At 39.9% G+C, this 16,408-nt stretch overlaps 1 protein-coding gene across 1 annotated transcript in view; it reads right to left on the bottom strand.

Moving 5' to 3' along the window:
• Nucleotides 1-7,007: 7,007 nt before the first annotated feature.
• Nucleotides 7,008-16,408, bottom strand: part of LOC106089157 (mucin-2) — a 119,367-nt gene continuing 109,966 nt past the window's right edge. Inside the window, exons 4-7 of the mRNA XM_013254937.2 lie at nucleotides 12,147-15,643; nucleotides 9,913-10,086; nucleotides 9,561-9,835; nucleotides 7,008-9,492 (exon numbers count right to left, since the gene is read on the bottom strand). Coding sequence (XP_013110391.2) covers nucleotides 8,553-9,492; nucleotides 9,561-9,835; nucleotides 9,913-10,086; nucleotides 12,147-15,635 — 4,878 coding nt within the window. The 5' untranslated portion in view covers nucleotides 15,636-15,643 and the 3' untranslated portion in view covers nucleotides 7,008-8,552. The remainder of the gene's footprint in view (nucleotides 9,493-9,560; nucleotides 9,836-9,912; nucleotides 10,087-12,146; nucleotides 15,644-16,408) is intronic.

The following is a 16,408-nucleotide window of genomic DNA, read 5'->3' on the forward strand; positions in this document are numbered from 1 at the left end:
GACGGACACAATGACTGAGACGTCTGTTGTAACCAATGACAGCAAAGCAGTAGACCTCTTCAAGTGTAGATGAGGCCAAATAGTTTTGGAACACTCATAACCCTGTCTCTGTGACCAACTATCATTCGTTGCCCTTCGGGACTGGTCCTGAAAACTTAGCTTACATGTCGCTAGAGGCATACCCACAGATCCCAGTGTCCCTGGAACGTGTAGAGTAGTTCCTAGTCTCTTAAGTTCGTCCGCTTTACAATTCCCTGGGATATCTCTGTGGCCCGGCACCCAGAACAGGTGAATTTTGAACTGTTCAGCCATCTCGTTGAGAGATCTGCGACAGTCGAGTGCGGATTTTGTGTTCAGAAATACGTTGTCCAGGGATTTAATGGCTGCCTGGCTGTCTGAGAAGATATTAATGCCAATCGTCGTAATGATATTATATCTTAGCCATCACATCACTTTTTTGATTGCAAGGATCTCTGCTTGATACACACTGCAGTGATCGGGTAACCTCTTCGATATGACCAGTTCTAGATCTTTAGACTACACCACAAAACCCACCTGGTCGTTTAGTTTGGAAACATCCGTATAGAAGTCTATGTAACTTCTGTTAACAGGGATATCGTAGTTCCAATCGGTTCTATCAGGAATAGTGGTACGGTAAGTTTTATTAAAAGGCGGCTCAGGTAGGGTGTAATCCACACTGCCTGGAACATCGGATATTGTATCAAGTATAACACAATGTCCGTAGCCGCCACATGACCAATGAGAAAGCTCTCTTAACCCCACGGCAGTGGTCGCTGCAATTTGGGTAGCTACAATGTCCAGAGGCATAAGATGTAGCATTAAATTCAGTGCATCAGATGGTGTCGTCCTCAGTGCGTCTGTGATGCACAAATAAGCCCTCCTTTGGATCCGCTTAAGTATTGAGCAGTAGGTCGATTTTGAAGCGCCGTCCACCCTACCACAACACTATATATCATTATAGGTCTGACAACTGCAGCATATACCCAATGCATGACACGCGGTCTAACTCCAACCTTTTGCCAATGGTTGTCTTGCAGTGGTATAGGACAAGAGTGGCCTTTCTTGCTCTTTCCAAAATGTTGGATTTGATGTTCAATTTCCTGTCCAGCAAAACACCCAGGTATTTTGCGTTTTCTGTAAATGGAACATTCTCACCACTGTAGGCAACTGTATCTTCTGCTAAAAAGAACTACTTCTGTCTTGCACGGATTTATACCCAGACCACTTTCGGTAGCCCACTTCGCTGTTGCACGTAGAGCTTCCTGAAGTATATAACTTAGAGTGCTGGGAATCTTTCCCCTAACCACAATTGCCACGTCATCAGCATACGCACCCACTTTTACGCCTTTTTCGGTTCGGTTCTACTTTGATCTCTAAATCCTTGCATCCGGCCATGAACAGCTATTCCAGACTCCCTAAGTTTTAAACACAAATAAATGAAAATTAATTGAGCTCGAATGGACTGGAACTAATCACGACAACATGATACCTATGATTAGTCTATGAAAGAAAACTATGGAGAAGAATTATAGCATCATCTTAATTTGAGGATTCCAGGATGTTTCGGAATCCTTTGCCTCTTAACCCTTGGTTTTAGTGGCTGCATTTAAACTAAAACCCCAAATTCTACACTTACTTTACCTTTAAGTCACCAAATTCTACACTTACTTTACCTTTAAGTCACCAAAGTAAAAAGGAGAAGTCGATCATCAACTCATTTTAAAGGATAGATATATTTAAAACAAAATTTATTTACATTAAGGATAAATAATTCTAAATTATGAAAAATAAGCTTAATATTCAAAAACAATACACAAGGTTCATGGTAGACCATAATTCAAGACATTTGCAATTTTCTTGAAGTGAATTTTTCAAAAAATTTAAGATCTCTTAAAGGGAAATGATAGAAGAATTTAGGTGTGGGCATTCATTTAAAAAATTTGTTTAAAGTTTTAAAGTTTATGTTTAAATTTTATGAATTTCGTACATTATACAACCTCATATAACTTCCTTACCAAACCTATCTGAAAAGTTATTCCCGACAGGAATTTTGATGTCAAAAATAAGGTATCTTGAGAAATTAAAAGACTAAATTGGTATTTCAAAGTTTAAGTAAATATAAAAATGCAAAAATTTGAAAAGTTAAAGATTTGTTGACTTACAAATTGCACATCCTTGATTTTATCCTTTTTGTCCACCGATGATGAGGTGATGTGCGCCGATGCCTCAGGAGCATTATCCTCTGGTGCTGATGATGTTTTAATTTCAATATTATCGATGGTACGAGTTGAACCGGTTGCCTTAGTTACAAATTGCGTTATTGCCACCGCCGATCTGCCCACTGAGCTACTGTGGTTGTTGAAACTGTATCAGCTTAATTGGCACTAGAATCTATATGAGTGCCGTACAGCAGGCACTGTGGTCGGGCTTAACATTCGATGTTTTCCTCTGATTGGTGGACAGCAAACATAAAGGGGAACACCAAGCAATCCCTAAGGCGGACAAGGATGTATTATATCAAAAGTCGATAATGATGTTTTTTCAAGATCTGGTGTTTTTATATCCGGGAAATAGTGGTTGAAAGCAAAAGAGGTTCAGCGAAGGGGGAAAAAAAGAAATTTCATCATTTACGGATAACTTCGCGTTCCCTCAAATGAAAAATTCGGCATTATTAAACCTTATGTTCGATTTTTCCTGAATATTTCTTAAAAGAATGCCATAATCAAAACCTAATTGATCAAGGAAATTCTTACCAAAATTAGTGCACAAATCGAGGAAAACCAAGACAAAATTCTAAAATTTGTTCAATCATTAGCACAAAAATTCTAAGAACCAAGAAAACGTACCCTTTTATACTGTGATAAATTCGTAATGTATCAAAATAAAACCAAATATCTGATTAGAATCAGATTCCGATAAAAAATAACACACTTTACACTTTGAACTTAGCATTCACTTCGATGCGTTCCTTATGATATCAAAAATTGGAAAGAAAGATCAAATCATGTTGCTTCACCAGGCAAACTCTCAAACATAGGCCAAATCATTGGATTGAGTGAAAAATCGAAAAAAATGCGGAATCATAATAGATTGGAAAGAAGTCGAATCAGATTGGTTAATAGCAGCTATTAATTTAAATGGCTAAAATCTAACGGTACTTTCTCTCTTGGAAAGGATCCAAATGATTCAAGGTCACTGTCATCTTCTAAGGTAAAAAACTAACAGCAACCAAAAATACAAAAATTAAAAAATACCCTGCCCGAGCCATGATTCGAACTCGGATCGATGACATCCAATGCAAGCACACTCGCTCAAGGCCATGCCACGTCGATAACATAGGATGTCTAATTCGTTAGTGGTACACGCTGTTTGTTACACTGCTACATAAAATAATGGTCATCAACATCTCCAATGAGAATGGCAATCGTAGGTAGAAACAAACTGGGAACAGTTCTGTTCCAGCAAACAAAAGATGTAGTGTTCGGAAACTAGGTAAATGAAAGTGAAAATCTGGTGATACTTATATACAAATACAAATTTGACCATGAACCTTCAACTAAGGAACTGGGGAAAACTTCTCACATATCATTGAGTGCTGTCCGATTTAAATTTTAAGCTCAATGCCTCCGATTCAAATTTTAAGCTCGTGCCTCTCTGGGGAGAAGTTTTAACATGGCATAGTACCTCTCATATGTCTATAGCATAGGGAGGGGATAACCACCTCTGATAAATATATGTGGGGGCTGTATCTGAATATGAATCGATTTCTATGAAATTCAACACCAATGTCAGGAGTCATAAGGGAATCCTTTGTGCCAAATTTAATGTAAATCGGTTTGCAATAGTACTTCAATAGTAATGTTCTCGTTGATTAGAGGCTTATAAATTCAATGTTATCAATGGGTAAAAACTCTGTCAATATACTCACACAAACCCACTACACAGTTACGAATGAGACCCTTCTAGATTTGTTTTTTGTCGGCAAGGAGTCGAATATCCTGTTGTATGAGCAACTTTCGGCCCCCTGCTTTTCTTGTCATGATATAATATTCTTGACATATGATTACGACGAGGAGTGAATCTGTTACGTACAATGACTTCAAAAATATTGATTATGAACGCCTTGATGAGGAGTGTTATTTATGATATTGTATCTATCGATGAGAAATTGGCATATTTAGAGGGGAATATTGTTGATATATTCAATTGCACGGTGCCTGCGAGAACTAAGGCATTTTGTGCAAAACAACGGCCATGAGAGATCGTACTTATAGGAGGTGGAAGCGGTATAAAACTCCTGAATTACACAATGAATACCGAAATGCAAGGAGAACGGCTCATGACGTGATAAAGGGGGCAAAAAGGGAGTTTTATATGGCAAAATTCGCCAATGTTATTGATACGAAACAGACTTGACAAACGATACGGGAGCTTGACATTGGTAGAAGGGCTAACACTCAACACGACGATGATCTGGCTGACGTTGATGGCATTAACAGTAAGCTTTTGGATATTCCGATGTGTGATGTAGACAGTTAATTTTACGAAATGTCTTTGGATATGTTAGATGATCGCTTTGACTTTATCGGTATAAGCATCAAATTAATGGAGATTTGAATGAGAATGACTTATTGTCTGGTTTTACGGAGGGAAATCGTTGTACAACAGCTATTATAGACGTTGCCGAGGATATATGGAACTACTTGGATGAGAGAAGTATTGTATTTTTAGTTCTTTTGGCCCACTCAAAAGCGTTTGACACGGAACATCACGAATTGCTATGTTCTAAATTACGTTACTTTTTTGGATTCTCAGCCACGTCTGCAAGACTGCTGCCCTCCTACCTGAGCGATCGGTATCAGTATGTTGGGATTGGTTATAAGTGCTCTCAGTCACGGCCTGTCATGCGAGGTGTACCGCAGTGTTCGATATTGGGACCACTATTTTTTTCGATGTATATCAGTGATCTCCCATCGAAGTTGAGAAATTGTCGTATTCAGATTTATGCAGTTAATGTCCAAGTATATACTGGAACTACATTGTCGGAAATTCATGATTGTATGGCTGCTTTGAACGAGGACGTGACTAGAAATTCATTATGGGCATCTGGCAACGGTCTTACTATTAATCCGAAGAAGTCAAAATGTATTATTATTCGAAGAGGAACCTCACGGACTCAGTTTAATGCTGATATTATGGTGGATAATCAGAGAATTGAGAAAGATGATGGAGCGAAGAATCTTGGTATGGTTTTCAACATCTATTTGACATGGTCGGTTCATATTATATCATGTGGTCGTGTTTACTCGATGCTTCGAACGCTCTGACGATCACAACATTGTACACCCTTTAAGATAAGGGTTATATTGGCGCAGTCGTATCTAATTCCAATTATCACATATGGGTGTAAATTGTTTGCTAAATGTGATGCACAGAGTAGGTTGAGATTGGATAGAACGTTTAACAGTATTACGATATGTCTATGGTTTATGACGATATGACATCATTTCAGGTTTTCGGACAGTTGTACGACATGAGTTTTCAAAATCTTCTTAAATTAAGAGTTCTCACTTTCTTGCTCAAGATAATATATAGTTGTCTACCCACGCACTTATGCCAACGTCTGCCTTTCTCAAGATGTAGTAGAAGCAATCGATTGATTTTGTTACGCCTTTACGTTACGTTACTTAAAAATATTGTCTCCTTTTTATGTAATAACTAAGGAAATGTTTTAGATATGAGATATACGTATTAATTAATTAATATTAATTTATTTCTTTCTTACTAATTATTCAATATTCCGAATTATCTGCTCAATCAACTGCTTTAAAGTTCTTTTAAGGTTTTCCCCTTTTCTTAAATTATATTATTATCTTTTTTTATTCTTCTTTTTTAATTTTACTCTCAGTCTAATTTATATTTCAAAGTTCAACTAAATTTTAAATTGATCTACATTTTTTAATTCTTATATTATTTATTTTTGATAATTGTTTATTAAATTCTTGCCACTAATTATTTTTAAGTACTTTTTATGTAACTTACCTTATATATAAATTTAAAAAATTGAATTTTGATCTAAAATTCCTGTACTGGAATATGAGTCCTTCTTGGAACAAACATTTTACTGAAATATCGCTGTGTCTTGTTTGTATTCCTTACTGCTGCGGTTGTAGCAGTTTTGTCTTGCACTTGTTATTCCCCAATGCTGAGAATAACAAGCCTACATACCTACATATAGCCCCCTTAAGAAAAGGAACTTTATAGTCTGCCTTGGCGGCAATAATCGGTTTTATTACTTTCTTCTTGTCCATCATTAGCATCATCATCTACCTACTTCACCGGTATATGTTTGCCTAGTTAAACCGTAAGAATCCCCCAAACATCTTCATATCACAATATAAGTCCATATCGGCCGAACATAGACATATATGAAAGTTATATCAAAATCTGAATCGATTTTTTCCAATTTCAATAGGCTTTGCCTCTAGACAAAAAAATGCCTGTGCCAAATTTGAAAATGGTTGGATGACTTTGTACACTTGGATAGACAGACGGGCAAAGCTTAATCGAATCAGAAAGTGATTCGGAGTCGATCCGTATTCCAAAATATGTGGTGTAGGGAATAACAATTTTTTTTTGTTTTCATGCAAGAATGACTGTATGAAGTTCCATGTGCCTTTTCTTTTATTTCCTAAATAACACTCAAGGCTTAATTTTTTATTTTTATTAATAATAAAATTTTTATTCAAAATATTTTTAAATATTTCAAATATATTACAAATAGTTATTTGTATATCGTACACATGATTACTTATTTTGTTTTATTTAATTTTTTATTATATGTATATATTACAAAACTTAACGAATACATAATACTAAACTTAAGTAAAATTTCAACAATTTCCAATATCTATTGCAGACCCACGTTAATATCTTCTCGAGTAGAAATAATTCTATTACATTAAATGATAGAAAAGTACCCAAAAAACACTTGATATTATAAAAAAAGTTTAAAATTTTTTCAAGTTGAATTCAACAATAGAATATCCAAATTTGTTAGTAAGATTCAACTGACAGACGCCTTAGAAACTTAGCTTAGGTTCAGAAATTCGTTAATTCATATATGATATTGATCGTTAATTGAACAACAATACACAATACTATATGAAATAAATTTTAATTAAACTATATGAAAAGTAGAATTTGTAAGTCAATATGCATGCTATTTTGTATATGTAGACTTTTGTAGCGCACTGTAAGTCTGCAAAATCGGAATTCAATTTGACATATAGTTAAATTCAATAGAATTTCATGTAGTAATGATTTCATTGATAAAAGTAACAGAATTCAAGTTGATAAACTTTTTTAAAAACTAAATAATCCTTAGTTTATTGGGTAACTTACAACTCTCTGAGAAGTATAGAAAACAGAAGATAAGACAAAGTTAAGCAAAAGAGGTATTAAAACTTAATTAAATAAAATTAATTAATTACATGAAAATCGTTCATTTGTCTTTTCTGGTTGTTGTTGTTATAAATTAAAGCTAAATAATTACAAATTATAGAATAGATTTGTGGGGGCGGGGGGGAAATAAATAAAATAGATATGCGTATGAGGATATTTATGACTTTTTTTGAAGAAGAAAAATAAATGACACATTCATTAATTCGATTCACACATGAAGAGAAGAAGAAATTGGGAATAATGAGGGTAACAGAGAGAGTGAGAAACGAAAGGAGGGATTTTCAAGAGATTTTCAAAAAATATTGTAATAAAAACATAGTAAAATGAAATAAAAAGAAAAAATAAAGTAACGAAATCGAAACTGAGAAATTTGGTTTCAGTTTACAGAAAAGAGAGAGAAAGAAAGTAAATAAAAAATATCGCTGCACTACTGGATCTAACGGTCAGCCAAACTAATATATTGTCATTCGGTTCGTTCGCCAACTCATCGTAATCAGCTGATATTATGGAGGAAAAGCAAGTGATTTCGACGAATTGGAGAACGAATCAACTAACAAAACATTAATGGTTCTGAACTTAAGAAACTATTGATGCTAAAATAGGGCTGCTGGAAAATTCTTTTTGAACCCCAAACCCATTTCAACATTCTTTACAACTTATGCGCGAATAGGATGTCACTGAGTACAGACTTACATCGACAACGTGTAGGCCATTGTGACACCATTATAACTCAAGTGTAAGTTTTTTTTGAAAATTTCAAACTTATTCTTGTTTCGAATTTGTATATACCGAATCAGCCACAAGTCGCTTTCTTCAGAAAAATACTTGTTTGGAAATTTCAAAACAATTTTCTTAGTGCACCAAGTGTACAGTGATTTATGATTTCCCTGCTGCTACTTGGTATCTAGCTACAATCTCTAGAAACACAAAACGATAATGAAAGTGAAAAGAAGGAATTAAAAATAATACAGGAGAGAGACAGCATTAAAAAAAGAAACAGAAAAATTTAGAACTAACACAAAACAATTTTAGAACATCCTAGTTAATATCTAATAATAACAATAAAATTAATTTAATTTATGATTGGCTGGCAAATCATCAGATTTTATGCAACGCCCTCTATAACAGATTTCCGTTTCCGGCGTCTGTTCCTGCATTTCTTTAGCTGGCGCCGATGTTGCATATACCACATGCTTCATCAGCTCTCGGTGGAAGGCCTTTTTGTCTTCCACCGACATGGGCTCCGTAAAATCGGGTTGAGGTGCAAATGTGGTAGTCTCTAATTTGGGCCTCTTTATATGTGTGTATTCTTGGCGGCGTTTACCCACTGCAGCCAAAGCTGCCGTTACCGCTGTATCATCGCTTTCCTCAATTGAGAATAGCTCATGTAGCTGCTTTTTCACTTCAGAAAATAGGCTGGGTTGAATTTCTAAATCTTCCTCCATGGCTGCGTTATCCATGCGTCGGGTGGCACTTTCCTCTTCCTCCGCATAATGAGGTTTTTCTGTGGTGGTGCTTTCTCTCATTTCATCTTCAGCCTCATCAGTATTCATGGGCATGGTGGGAGCAAATGTGGTGGTGTAAGCTTCCTCGGGTTTTGCTGTGGTCAGACCATATTGTTCCATGGAACTCATAGGAATGGGGGTTGTGCTACCCAATGTATACATGGCATTAATTTCCGCAGCTGTTGTCATGGGTGTGGTGGTCTTCCAATCCTTTGTTACATCCACTGGGCTTTGGGTTTTTTCCTTACTCTGCAGGTTGTTGAATATTTGGGAGCCCAAACTTTGTGATTCTGCAGTTTCGAAACTTTCCCCATTATTATGGGCGGACACAATGCGAGTCTTCTTCCATTTTCCACGACGATTCAGACGATTGGCTATGGTTGTTTTTTGGGATTCGAAAAGGGTGCCATCTGATGCTGCTTCGGTGGTTACTTCGGCTGCTTTGTCCTCAGGTGCCTTTCCCATGACTTCTTCTAGAAGTTCTGCAAAGGATTTCTCAGGTCTAGGAAAAAGAAGGGAAAAAGTTTTTAATTTTGCAAAAAAAAAATTTCATCCTCCCAAAAAACTTACTTCAAATTAGGTTCCTTCATTTGTGGCTTGGCAGCATTGGTTCCCATAGAAGGTGACAGATTTGCCGACACTCGGACCTCATAGTTATCCTGGCCCTCACCATTAGGTCCCATGGTAACAATTTCAGGCTCTTCTTCGAATTTGTGTTTGTTAACGCTATGGTCCTTGGGATTGACTGGCTTGAAATTGTTGCTGGGTCCAAGTTTGACCGCTGGAGACCATTGTGATTCCTGACCTTCCAATTGGAATTTTTGTTTATAACGACGTCTGGGGGTCTGTTTTTCACCAACAAAGGGAAAGGGGATAGTGTTAGTGAAGATCTTATTACTATGAAAATTAAACCTGTACTTACCTCATTATCATAAAGATCCTGATTGAAACGATTCAATTTGCGATAATTTTGCTTGGGTTCCTCAGTGGGCTCATTCTCCTCTTCTGGTGCTGGTGTTGAGGAGGCCGGGTGCAAGGGACGACGATTGCGTGTGCGAACTTTAATGACTTTGCGAGGTGGCAGGCGATTGCGGATCTGTAAAAGAAAACAACAAATATAAGAGTTTTTAAAAATTTCTTCAATCTCCTCTCCTCTATTAGTACCCCACTATAGGATGGCAATTATATGAATATAGTCACTTGGCTTTGCAACATCTTGCAATTTCGACCTGCGATCTGTCTTATTCGTACCCCTTAACCCAACAGCACCGTCCAAATTCAAAAGTGGACCGATCGGGACAATACAGGACTTAAATGAAAGGTATTCGGGAGTACAGTATGAATATGATATTAAAAATTTGGTCCAAGTAACTAGGGGCTAAACCCAAGACCAAAACCGCCCCAAAAGTACAGCCCAAATTCAAAAGGGAACCGATCGGGACAATATGAGACTCAAGTGAAAGGTATTCGGGTGTGGAGTACGTGTGTGTTTTAGAAAATTGGCTCCAGGTGCCTAGGAGGATTGGAATGTCTAAGATGTAATGTCATAAAAACGATTGGCATAAATATCTTCTCAGGCAGCCAGGCAGCCATTAAGTCTCTTATAGGAACATATTTCTGAATCCAAAAACCGCCCTCGACTTTTGAAAATCTCTAAACGAGATGGCTGAAAAGTTAAACATTTACCTATTCTGGGTGCCGGGCCACAGAGATATCCCAGGGTATTGTAGAGGGGACGAGCTTGCGAATCTAGGTACTACTTTACACATTCCAGAGGAACTGCAATCTGTGTGTATGCCTCTAGCGAGATGTAAGCTGAGTTTTCAGAATCAAGCCAATGGGCAAATGGCCACAAAGTGCTGGTTATGAGAGACGAACCGCATTGCTGTCGTTGGATAGACAAGTGTCACAGTCATTTTGTCCGCCATGACAGGTCATTGTCTAATCGGAAAGCATGTTGATAGGCTGAAGGTTGCAAGTAACGATTTCTGCAGAAGCTGTGAGGACGTCAAGGAAGAGGAGACTATAGAATATCTGCCGTGTGTGTGTCTCGCACTGGCAAGCAGAATGAATTTCACATTCGGTTCTCATTTTTATGAGGATTTGTCTGTATAGTGAATGTGAAAGTTCGCAATTTGTTGGTCCTTTTAGGACCTGCCTCTAGCGACATATAAGCTAAGTCTTCAGGATCGTGTCCCAAGGGTAACAATGTGCGGCTTGTGAACACTCCAAAATTATGTGGCCCATTGAAAAGGTCTACCGTTTTGCTTTTTTTGGGTAGGTCTTAGTCATTGTTTCTGTCATGACAGGTGGCTGTCTAATAGAAACATGCTGGTAGGTGAAAGGTTGCAAGTAATGACTTCCGCACAAGCTGTGAGGACGTCAAGGAAGAGGAGACTATAGAATACTGCTGTGTGTGTGTTCCGCACTGGCAGGCAGAAGGAGTTTCACATTCGGTTCTCATTTTTATGAGAACTAGTCCGAATTAGCGGATGTTAGTGTCCTGAAGCGGTTCCTAAATTTTCCATGAATATTCCATTAAGGCACAGAGGATACTTCTCTCATATCCATGAGTGCAGTCCGATTAAAGTTAAGCTCGATGATAAGGGACAACCTTTTTCATCCCGAGTCCGAATGGCGTGCCGCATATCGACACCACTTGGTAGAGAAGAAGAATGTAGCCAGCATTAGTAAGGTGAAATTTTGGACAAATACTTCCTATTAGTGTAGGTCGGTTGGAATTGTTAATAAACATATCGGTCCATGTTTCGATATATCTGGCATATAAACCGATCTTGGATCTTGACTTCTAGACAGCGCAACTCTTATCCGATTTGGCTGAGATTTTGTATGATGTGCTTTGGTATGACTTCCAACAATTGTGCTAGGTATGGCCTAATTGTGTCATGACTGCAACAGCCGTGCCAAGTATGGTTCAAATCGGTCTATAACCATATATAGCTCCTAAATAAACCAATCCCTGATTGTATTTATTGAGCCCCTATCCAATTATGCTGAAATTTTGCACAATGATTTCTCCTATGACCTATGACGTGAAAATAACTTAGAGAATGCGATCCATGGTGGAGGGTAAAAAAGGTTCGACCCGCCCGAACTTAGCACGCTTTTACTTCTTCTTATTTTTTCTCAACTTACCGATGGTCTATCCTCGGCAGCAGGTGTTGTTGTGGTTGGTGTCTCTGTCGTTGTGGTCCTAATGCGTGGATAATTTCTCCTCACAAATGGTGAACGCCTTGTGGTAATCACCACTGGAGCTTCAGTTGTGGTTGTTGTAGTCGTAGTCGTCGTTGTAGTTGCCTCTGTAGTTGTCGTTGTAGGTGGTGCCACTGTCGTACTGGGATAGGTGGTATACACTGGATTGATTTCATTTCTTACAGGCTCCGTGGGATTGAGATCTTCCTGATTGGGGAAGTAACCGGGGCCATAGTTGTCCTTATAGGGACTATATTGTTGGGCTATTTGCATAGGTTCCAAAAGGCCAGCAGGGAAGACCTGTTCATTGTCTATGTGATTGCTGGGCGTCACCGTGTAGACTTGTTGTGTTTCCGAGGTGGGTGCTTCGGTTGTAGTAAAGTCATATGAACTGGGTCTGGCCGAGGGACTGCTGGGTATGCGGGTGCCACTGCCGGGTCTGAAGACGGGGTAATTTTGCTTCAAAACATCACGCTGATAGTCGAGGTCCTCGGTTTGTTCCACCACCTTGGAAGAGCCTTGGTACTTCTTTCTTTGTTTGATTCTTAAGGTCTGTCTTTCCTCAGGAGTGGGTTGATAGCGAATGCGATTGGGATTGCGTATCAGGGGTTTGCGGGAGCCTGTAGGTCTTCTGGTAGTGGTTGAGGATACTTCATTCTCCAAATTGGTGGTAATGGCTGAGGCCACAGAGTTGCGGGTTCCAAATGGACGTCTGACACGTGTGGCCGGCCTTCTGGTTACGGTCTCGCTATCGTTGTCAGCCTCTTGGTAACTGGCTTTGGTGGGTTTTCTTACTCGTGTCAAGGGACGGCGCGATGGTCTTGGTGTCGAAGTCTCCGGCTCATAGCTTGGGGTGGCTGTGGTTTGTTGTTCGGCTTCGGTATTTTGCTGTTCCTTCATATCCTTGAGATTATTGACCAAGCCTGGTAGATTGGGTGTCAATGAGGGCAACTCAGAAGGCAATTGATAAGGATTGGGATCATATTCCACCGGACTGTCGGTGATTTCATTTTGAACATAAGAAGGACGATGGTTGGCGGGCAAGTGGTTGCCAGTCGATTGTTGCTGTTTGGGAGGTAAAGTGTTGGGATAATCCTCATCGTCAGGCGCTGGACCCACCGTAGGGGTATAGAAGGTAATGCGAGGCTTGACGGTGGTGGTTTTAGGCGAAACTTCGTACTCAAAGTTAACCGGGGTGTATTGGACTTGATCGTAGCCTGTGGGATTGGTTTGGGGCACCGGTTTGGGACGGTTGCGTATGGCCTCTTGCTGGCGATAGTATTGTTTCATGCGATACTCTTCTTCGGGAGTTGTGGTATAGGACGGCGGTCTGGTGGTCAATCGTGGTTTATCCTCTTGTGCCGCAGCTCCATTGTTGGAGTACAGATGGCTAGAATAGTCTTCTTCAGCTTGGGTATTATAAGTAAAATAGGTCTGAGGAGGAGGTGTGGTCGAGGTAGTTGAAGTGGTGGTACTGGTCGTCGAAGTTGTGCTTGTCGATGAGGTGCTGCTGGGTTTGGTGGCCAACTTGTAGTATTCATCGGGTGTGATTTGATTGGGTATGGGATTGAATTGGGCATAGGGATTGCTTAACTGCTGCTGTCCACCAAACAGGGGTTGTTCGACCTTTGACGATTGTGGGCGTTTCTTCTTGGGACGCTCTTTCTGTGCGGGGATCTGCGGAGAGGACACCTCTTGTATGGCATCTTGATCTAGGTAATAGCTGTACTTGTTGCCTCGGCTGGGAGCTCCACCTTTCACTCTCTGTGTGGAAGTGCGTGGACGATGTGTTGAGGTTTGAACTTCCTGATAATGGGGTTGGAAGAGAACATTAGCCTGGGTGGAGGTACGTGGACGTTGTGTTGTCGCTGGAATATCCTGCAACTGTGGCTGATAGTAGACATTCGATTGTTGTGTGGTTGCTGGACGTTGTTTGGCCAAATTGACCACAATGGAGCCCACATGGGGTTCTGGCAGCAGAATTTTATTGAAACCACCGGGAGTGCGGTAACTCAAAGGAGCCACAAAGTAGGGTATGTCATTAATATCTTGGCCACCACTTTGCAATTGCGATAGATAGGGCAAATCGAATTTCGTATAACCATTGGGTGTGGGCATACCGGCAGGACCCACAAAAATGTCAGGGGTGTTTTGATTGGGAGCATCAATGACAGCTATGCTTTTTGAGGAAGCCAAGGCTTCAACCACATCGGTTTGTGAGGGTCTAGCCGAAGCACGATACAGGAACATGGCCAGAGCAGGTTGATGAGCCTTTGGTTTGGGTTTTGTTGGAGCTGCAGTGGTGAATGGGGGACTGGCAAAGTTTTGGAAGATATTCGAGGGCTTAAGTGAGGTGGTCTGGGGTTTGGATGTAGTGCTTGAGAACAGAGTTCCCACCGCCTGCTGTTGTACTCCCGGGGCTATGGGATCTGGGGTATAGAATTGATTGATTTGGTAGGGATTTACGGTGGGCAAGTTTGCGTTGAACTTGTTGGGCTGTTCAAAGAGGTTTTGGGTCTGTGGCTGTTGTTGCACCGAGGGCTGGGATTGTGGAGCTGGGAAGTTATAGACATCATTATAGGGCACATACAGAAATTGTCCGTCCTGGCCAGGGGCAGCACCTGAAGGTGCCGAGGGCAGTCCACTGAAGGGAGATCTCAGTGCAAAGTTTTGTTCAGCTGGTGGATTAGCGGGGAAAACTTGAGGTGTTACCGCTTGCAAAGGCGACGAAGTTGGTTGAGACAAGGGTTTGTTCTCCTTGAAGAAATTCTTCAGGGACAAGGAGTCGTCTATGACATTTTGTTGAGTAAACGGTTTCTGTTGCAAAGGTTGGGTGAAAGGCTTCTGCGGTAAAGGATGAAATTCGGCAGGAAAAGCGGGTTGTTGATTGAACAAAGGCGAATTGAAGAGTGTGGCCTGGGCACCTCCGCCAAAGGCATGTGAAATTTGATAGCCTGTATTTACACCCGAAGAGGACAGAGGAGATGGTCGTGAATTCTGTTGGTTGAAGGGCATTTCAAATTTAAAGAAGGATTGTGATGTTGGATCCTGATTTCTCAGCGGGCCATTTGATTGCCTTAAGGGTTGAGTTTGTGGTGGGGCATTACCAAAACTTTGGAACTGAAAGGGAGGATAATCAAAGGGTGCCGGTTTCTGAGATTGGGGGCCATTAAAGCCACCCTTGCCCAAATCGGCAAATTTGGCACTGGGCGGGAATGTCTGAGAGTAGGTGAGCACACGTCCATTGCCCGAACGATCTTTGGTGGTACTTTCGGCAGGTTGAGCCAAAGGCACCCAATCGAAGCTATCCGATACACCGGGATCCGTGGGCTCCAGTTGTCGCGACCATTTGTCCAGCGATGAGGAATGTTGGGCCGAGGCCAGAAGCCATAGGCAGGCAGTGGCACATACAAATTGCAGGTGTCTCGTCATTGTAAAGCCTGCAAGAAGCAAGAAGCAAAAAAAAAACAAGAAATGCAAATGAATTTAAATGAATCAGTAATTACGGAATAGTTTGGAATAGTTTTATGGGTCTAGTAAGATTCTGTGGTATATTCTAGACTCATATTTTTCATATAAAATGACTCAGAGGATATCTTACGAGCATTGTTGTGCATGGGAATTGTTGTGGTATTTTACCAGTTTTTAATAGAATGTTAATTGGGTTCATGCAGACAAGCATGAAAGTAAATTAATACACGTTAATAGACTTTGATTGGCCTTTTTGTTTTTTTTCTTTTGCAGTTGGAATAATGCAATTTTATTTACAATTATTGCAATCTATTATCTGTGGTTGCCTTTAAACTAAAATGCAAAAATGGATAACTTAAAAAAACAGAACAGACAAGTGGCTACCTTAGCTGTGGTAACAGTCTCATTTCACTTCACGTAACATAGCATAGCCAAAGTGAAAGAAAAATTTCAAGGTCACATTAGTCATCGTTTGCTGTTACTGATGCAATAATCGCATAGAGAAAGGATGCATATGAAAAATTTATAACAGCTCCAAATTTTATACATACATCATTCATATAAAAGGCTAATTTTCCCATGAACACTTCATTAAGGAACAAGGGCAAACTTCTCACATCAATGATAAGGAGCCTCCTTTTTATAGCCGAGTACGAACGGCGTGCCGCAGAGCGACACTTCCATAGTTCCTTACAAATGTCGCCAGTATTAGAAAGGGATAACCACCGCTGAAA

Source organism: Stomoxys calcitrans, chromosome 5, assembly GCF_963082655.1.
Source record: "Stomoxys calcitrans chromosome 5, idStoCalc2.1, whole genome shotgun sequence".
NCBI classification, from domain to species: domain Eukaryota; kingdom Metazoa; phylum Arthropoda; class Insecta; order Diptera; family Muscidae; genus Stomoxys; species Stomoxys calcitrans.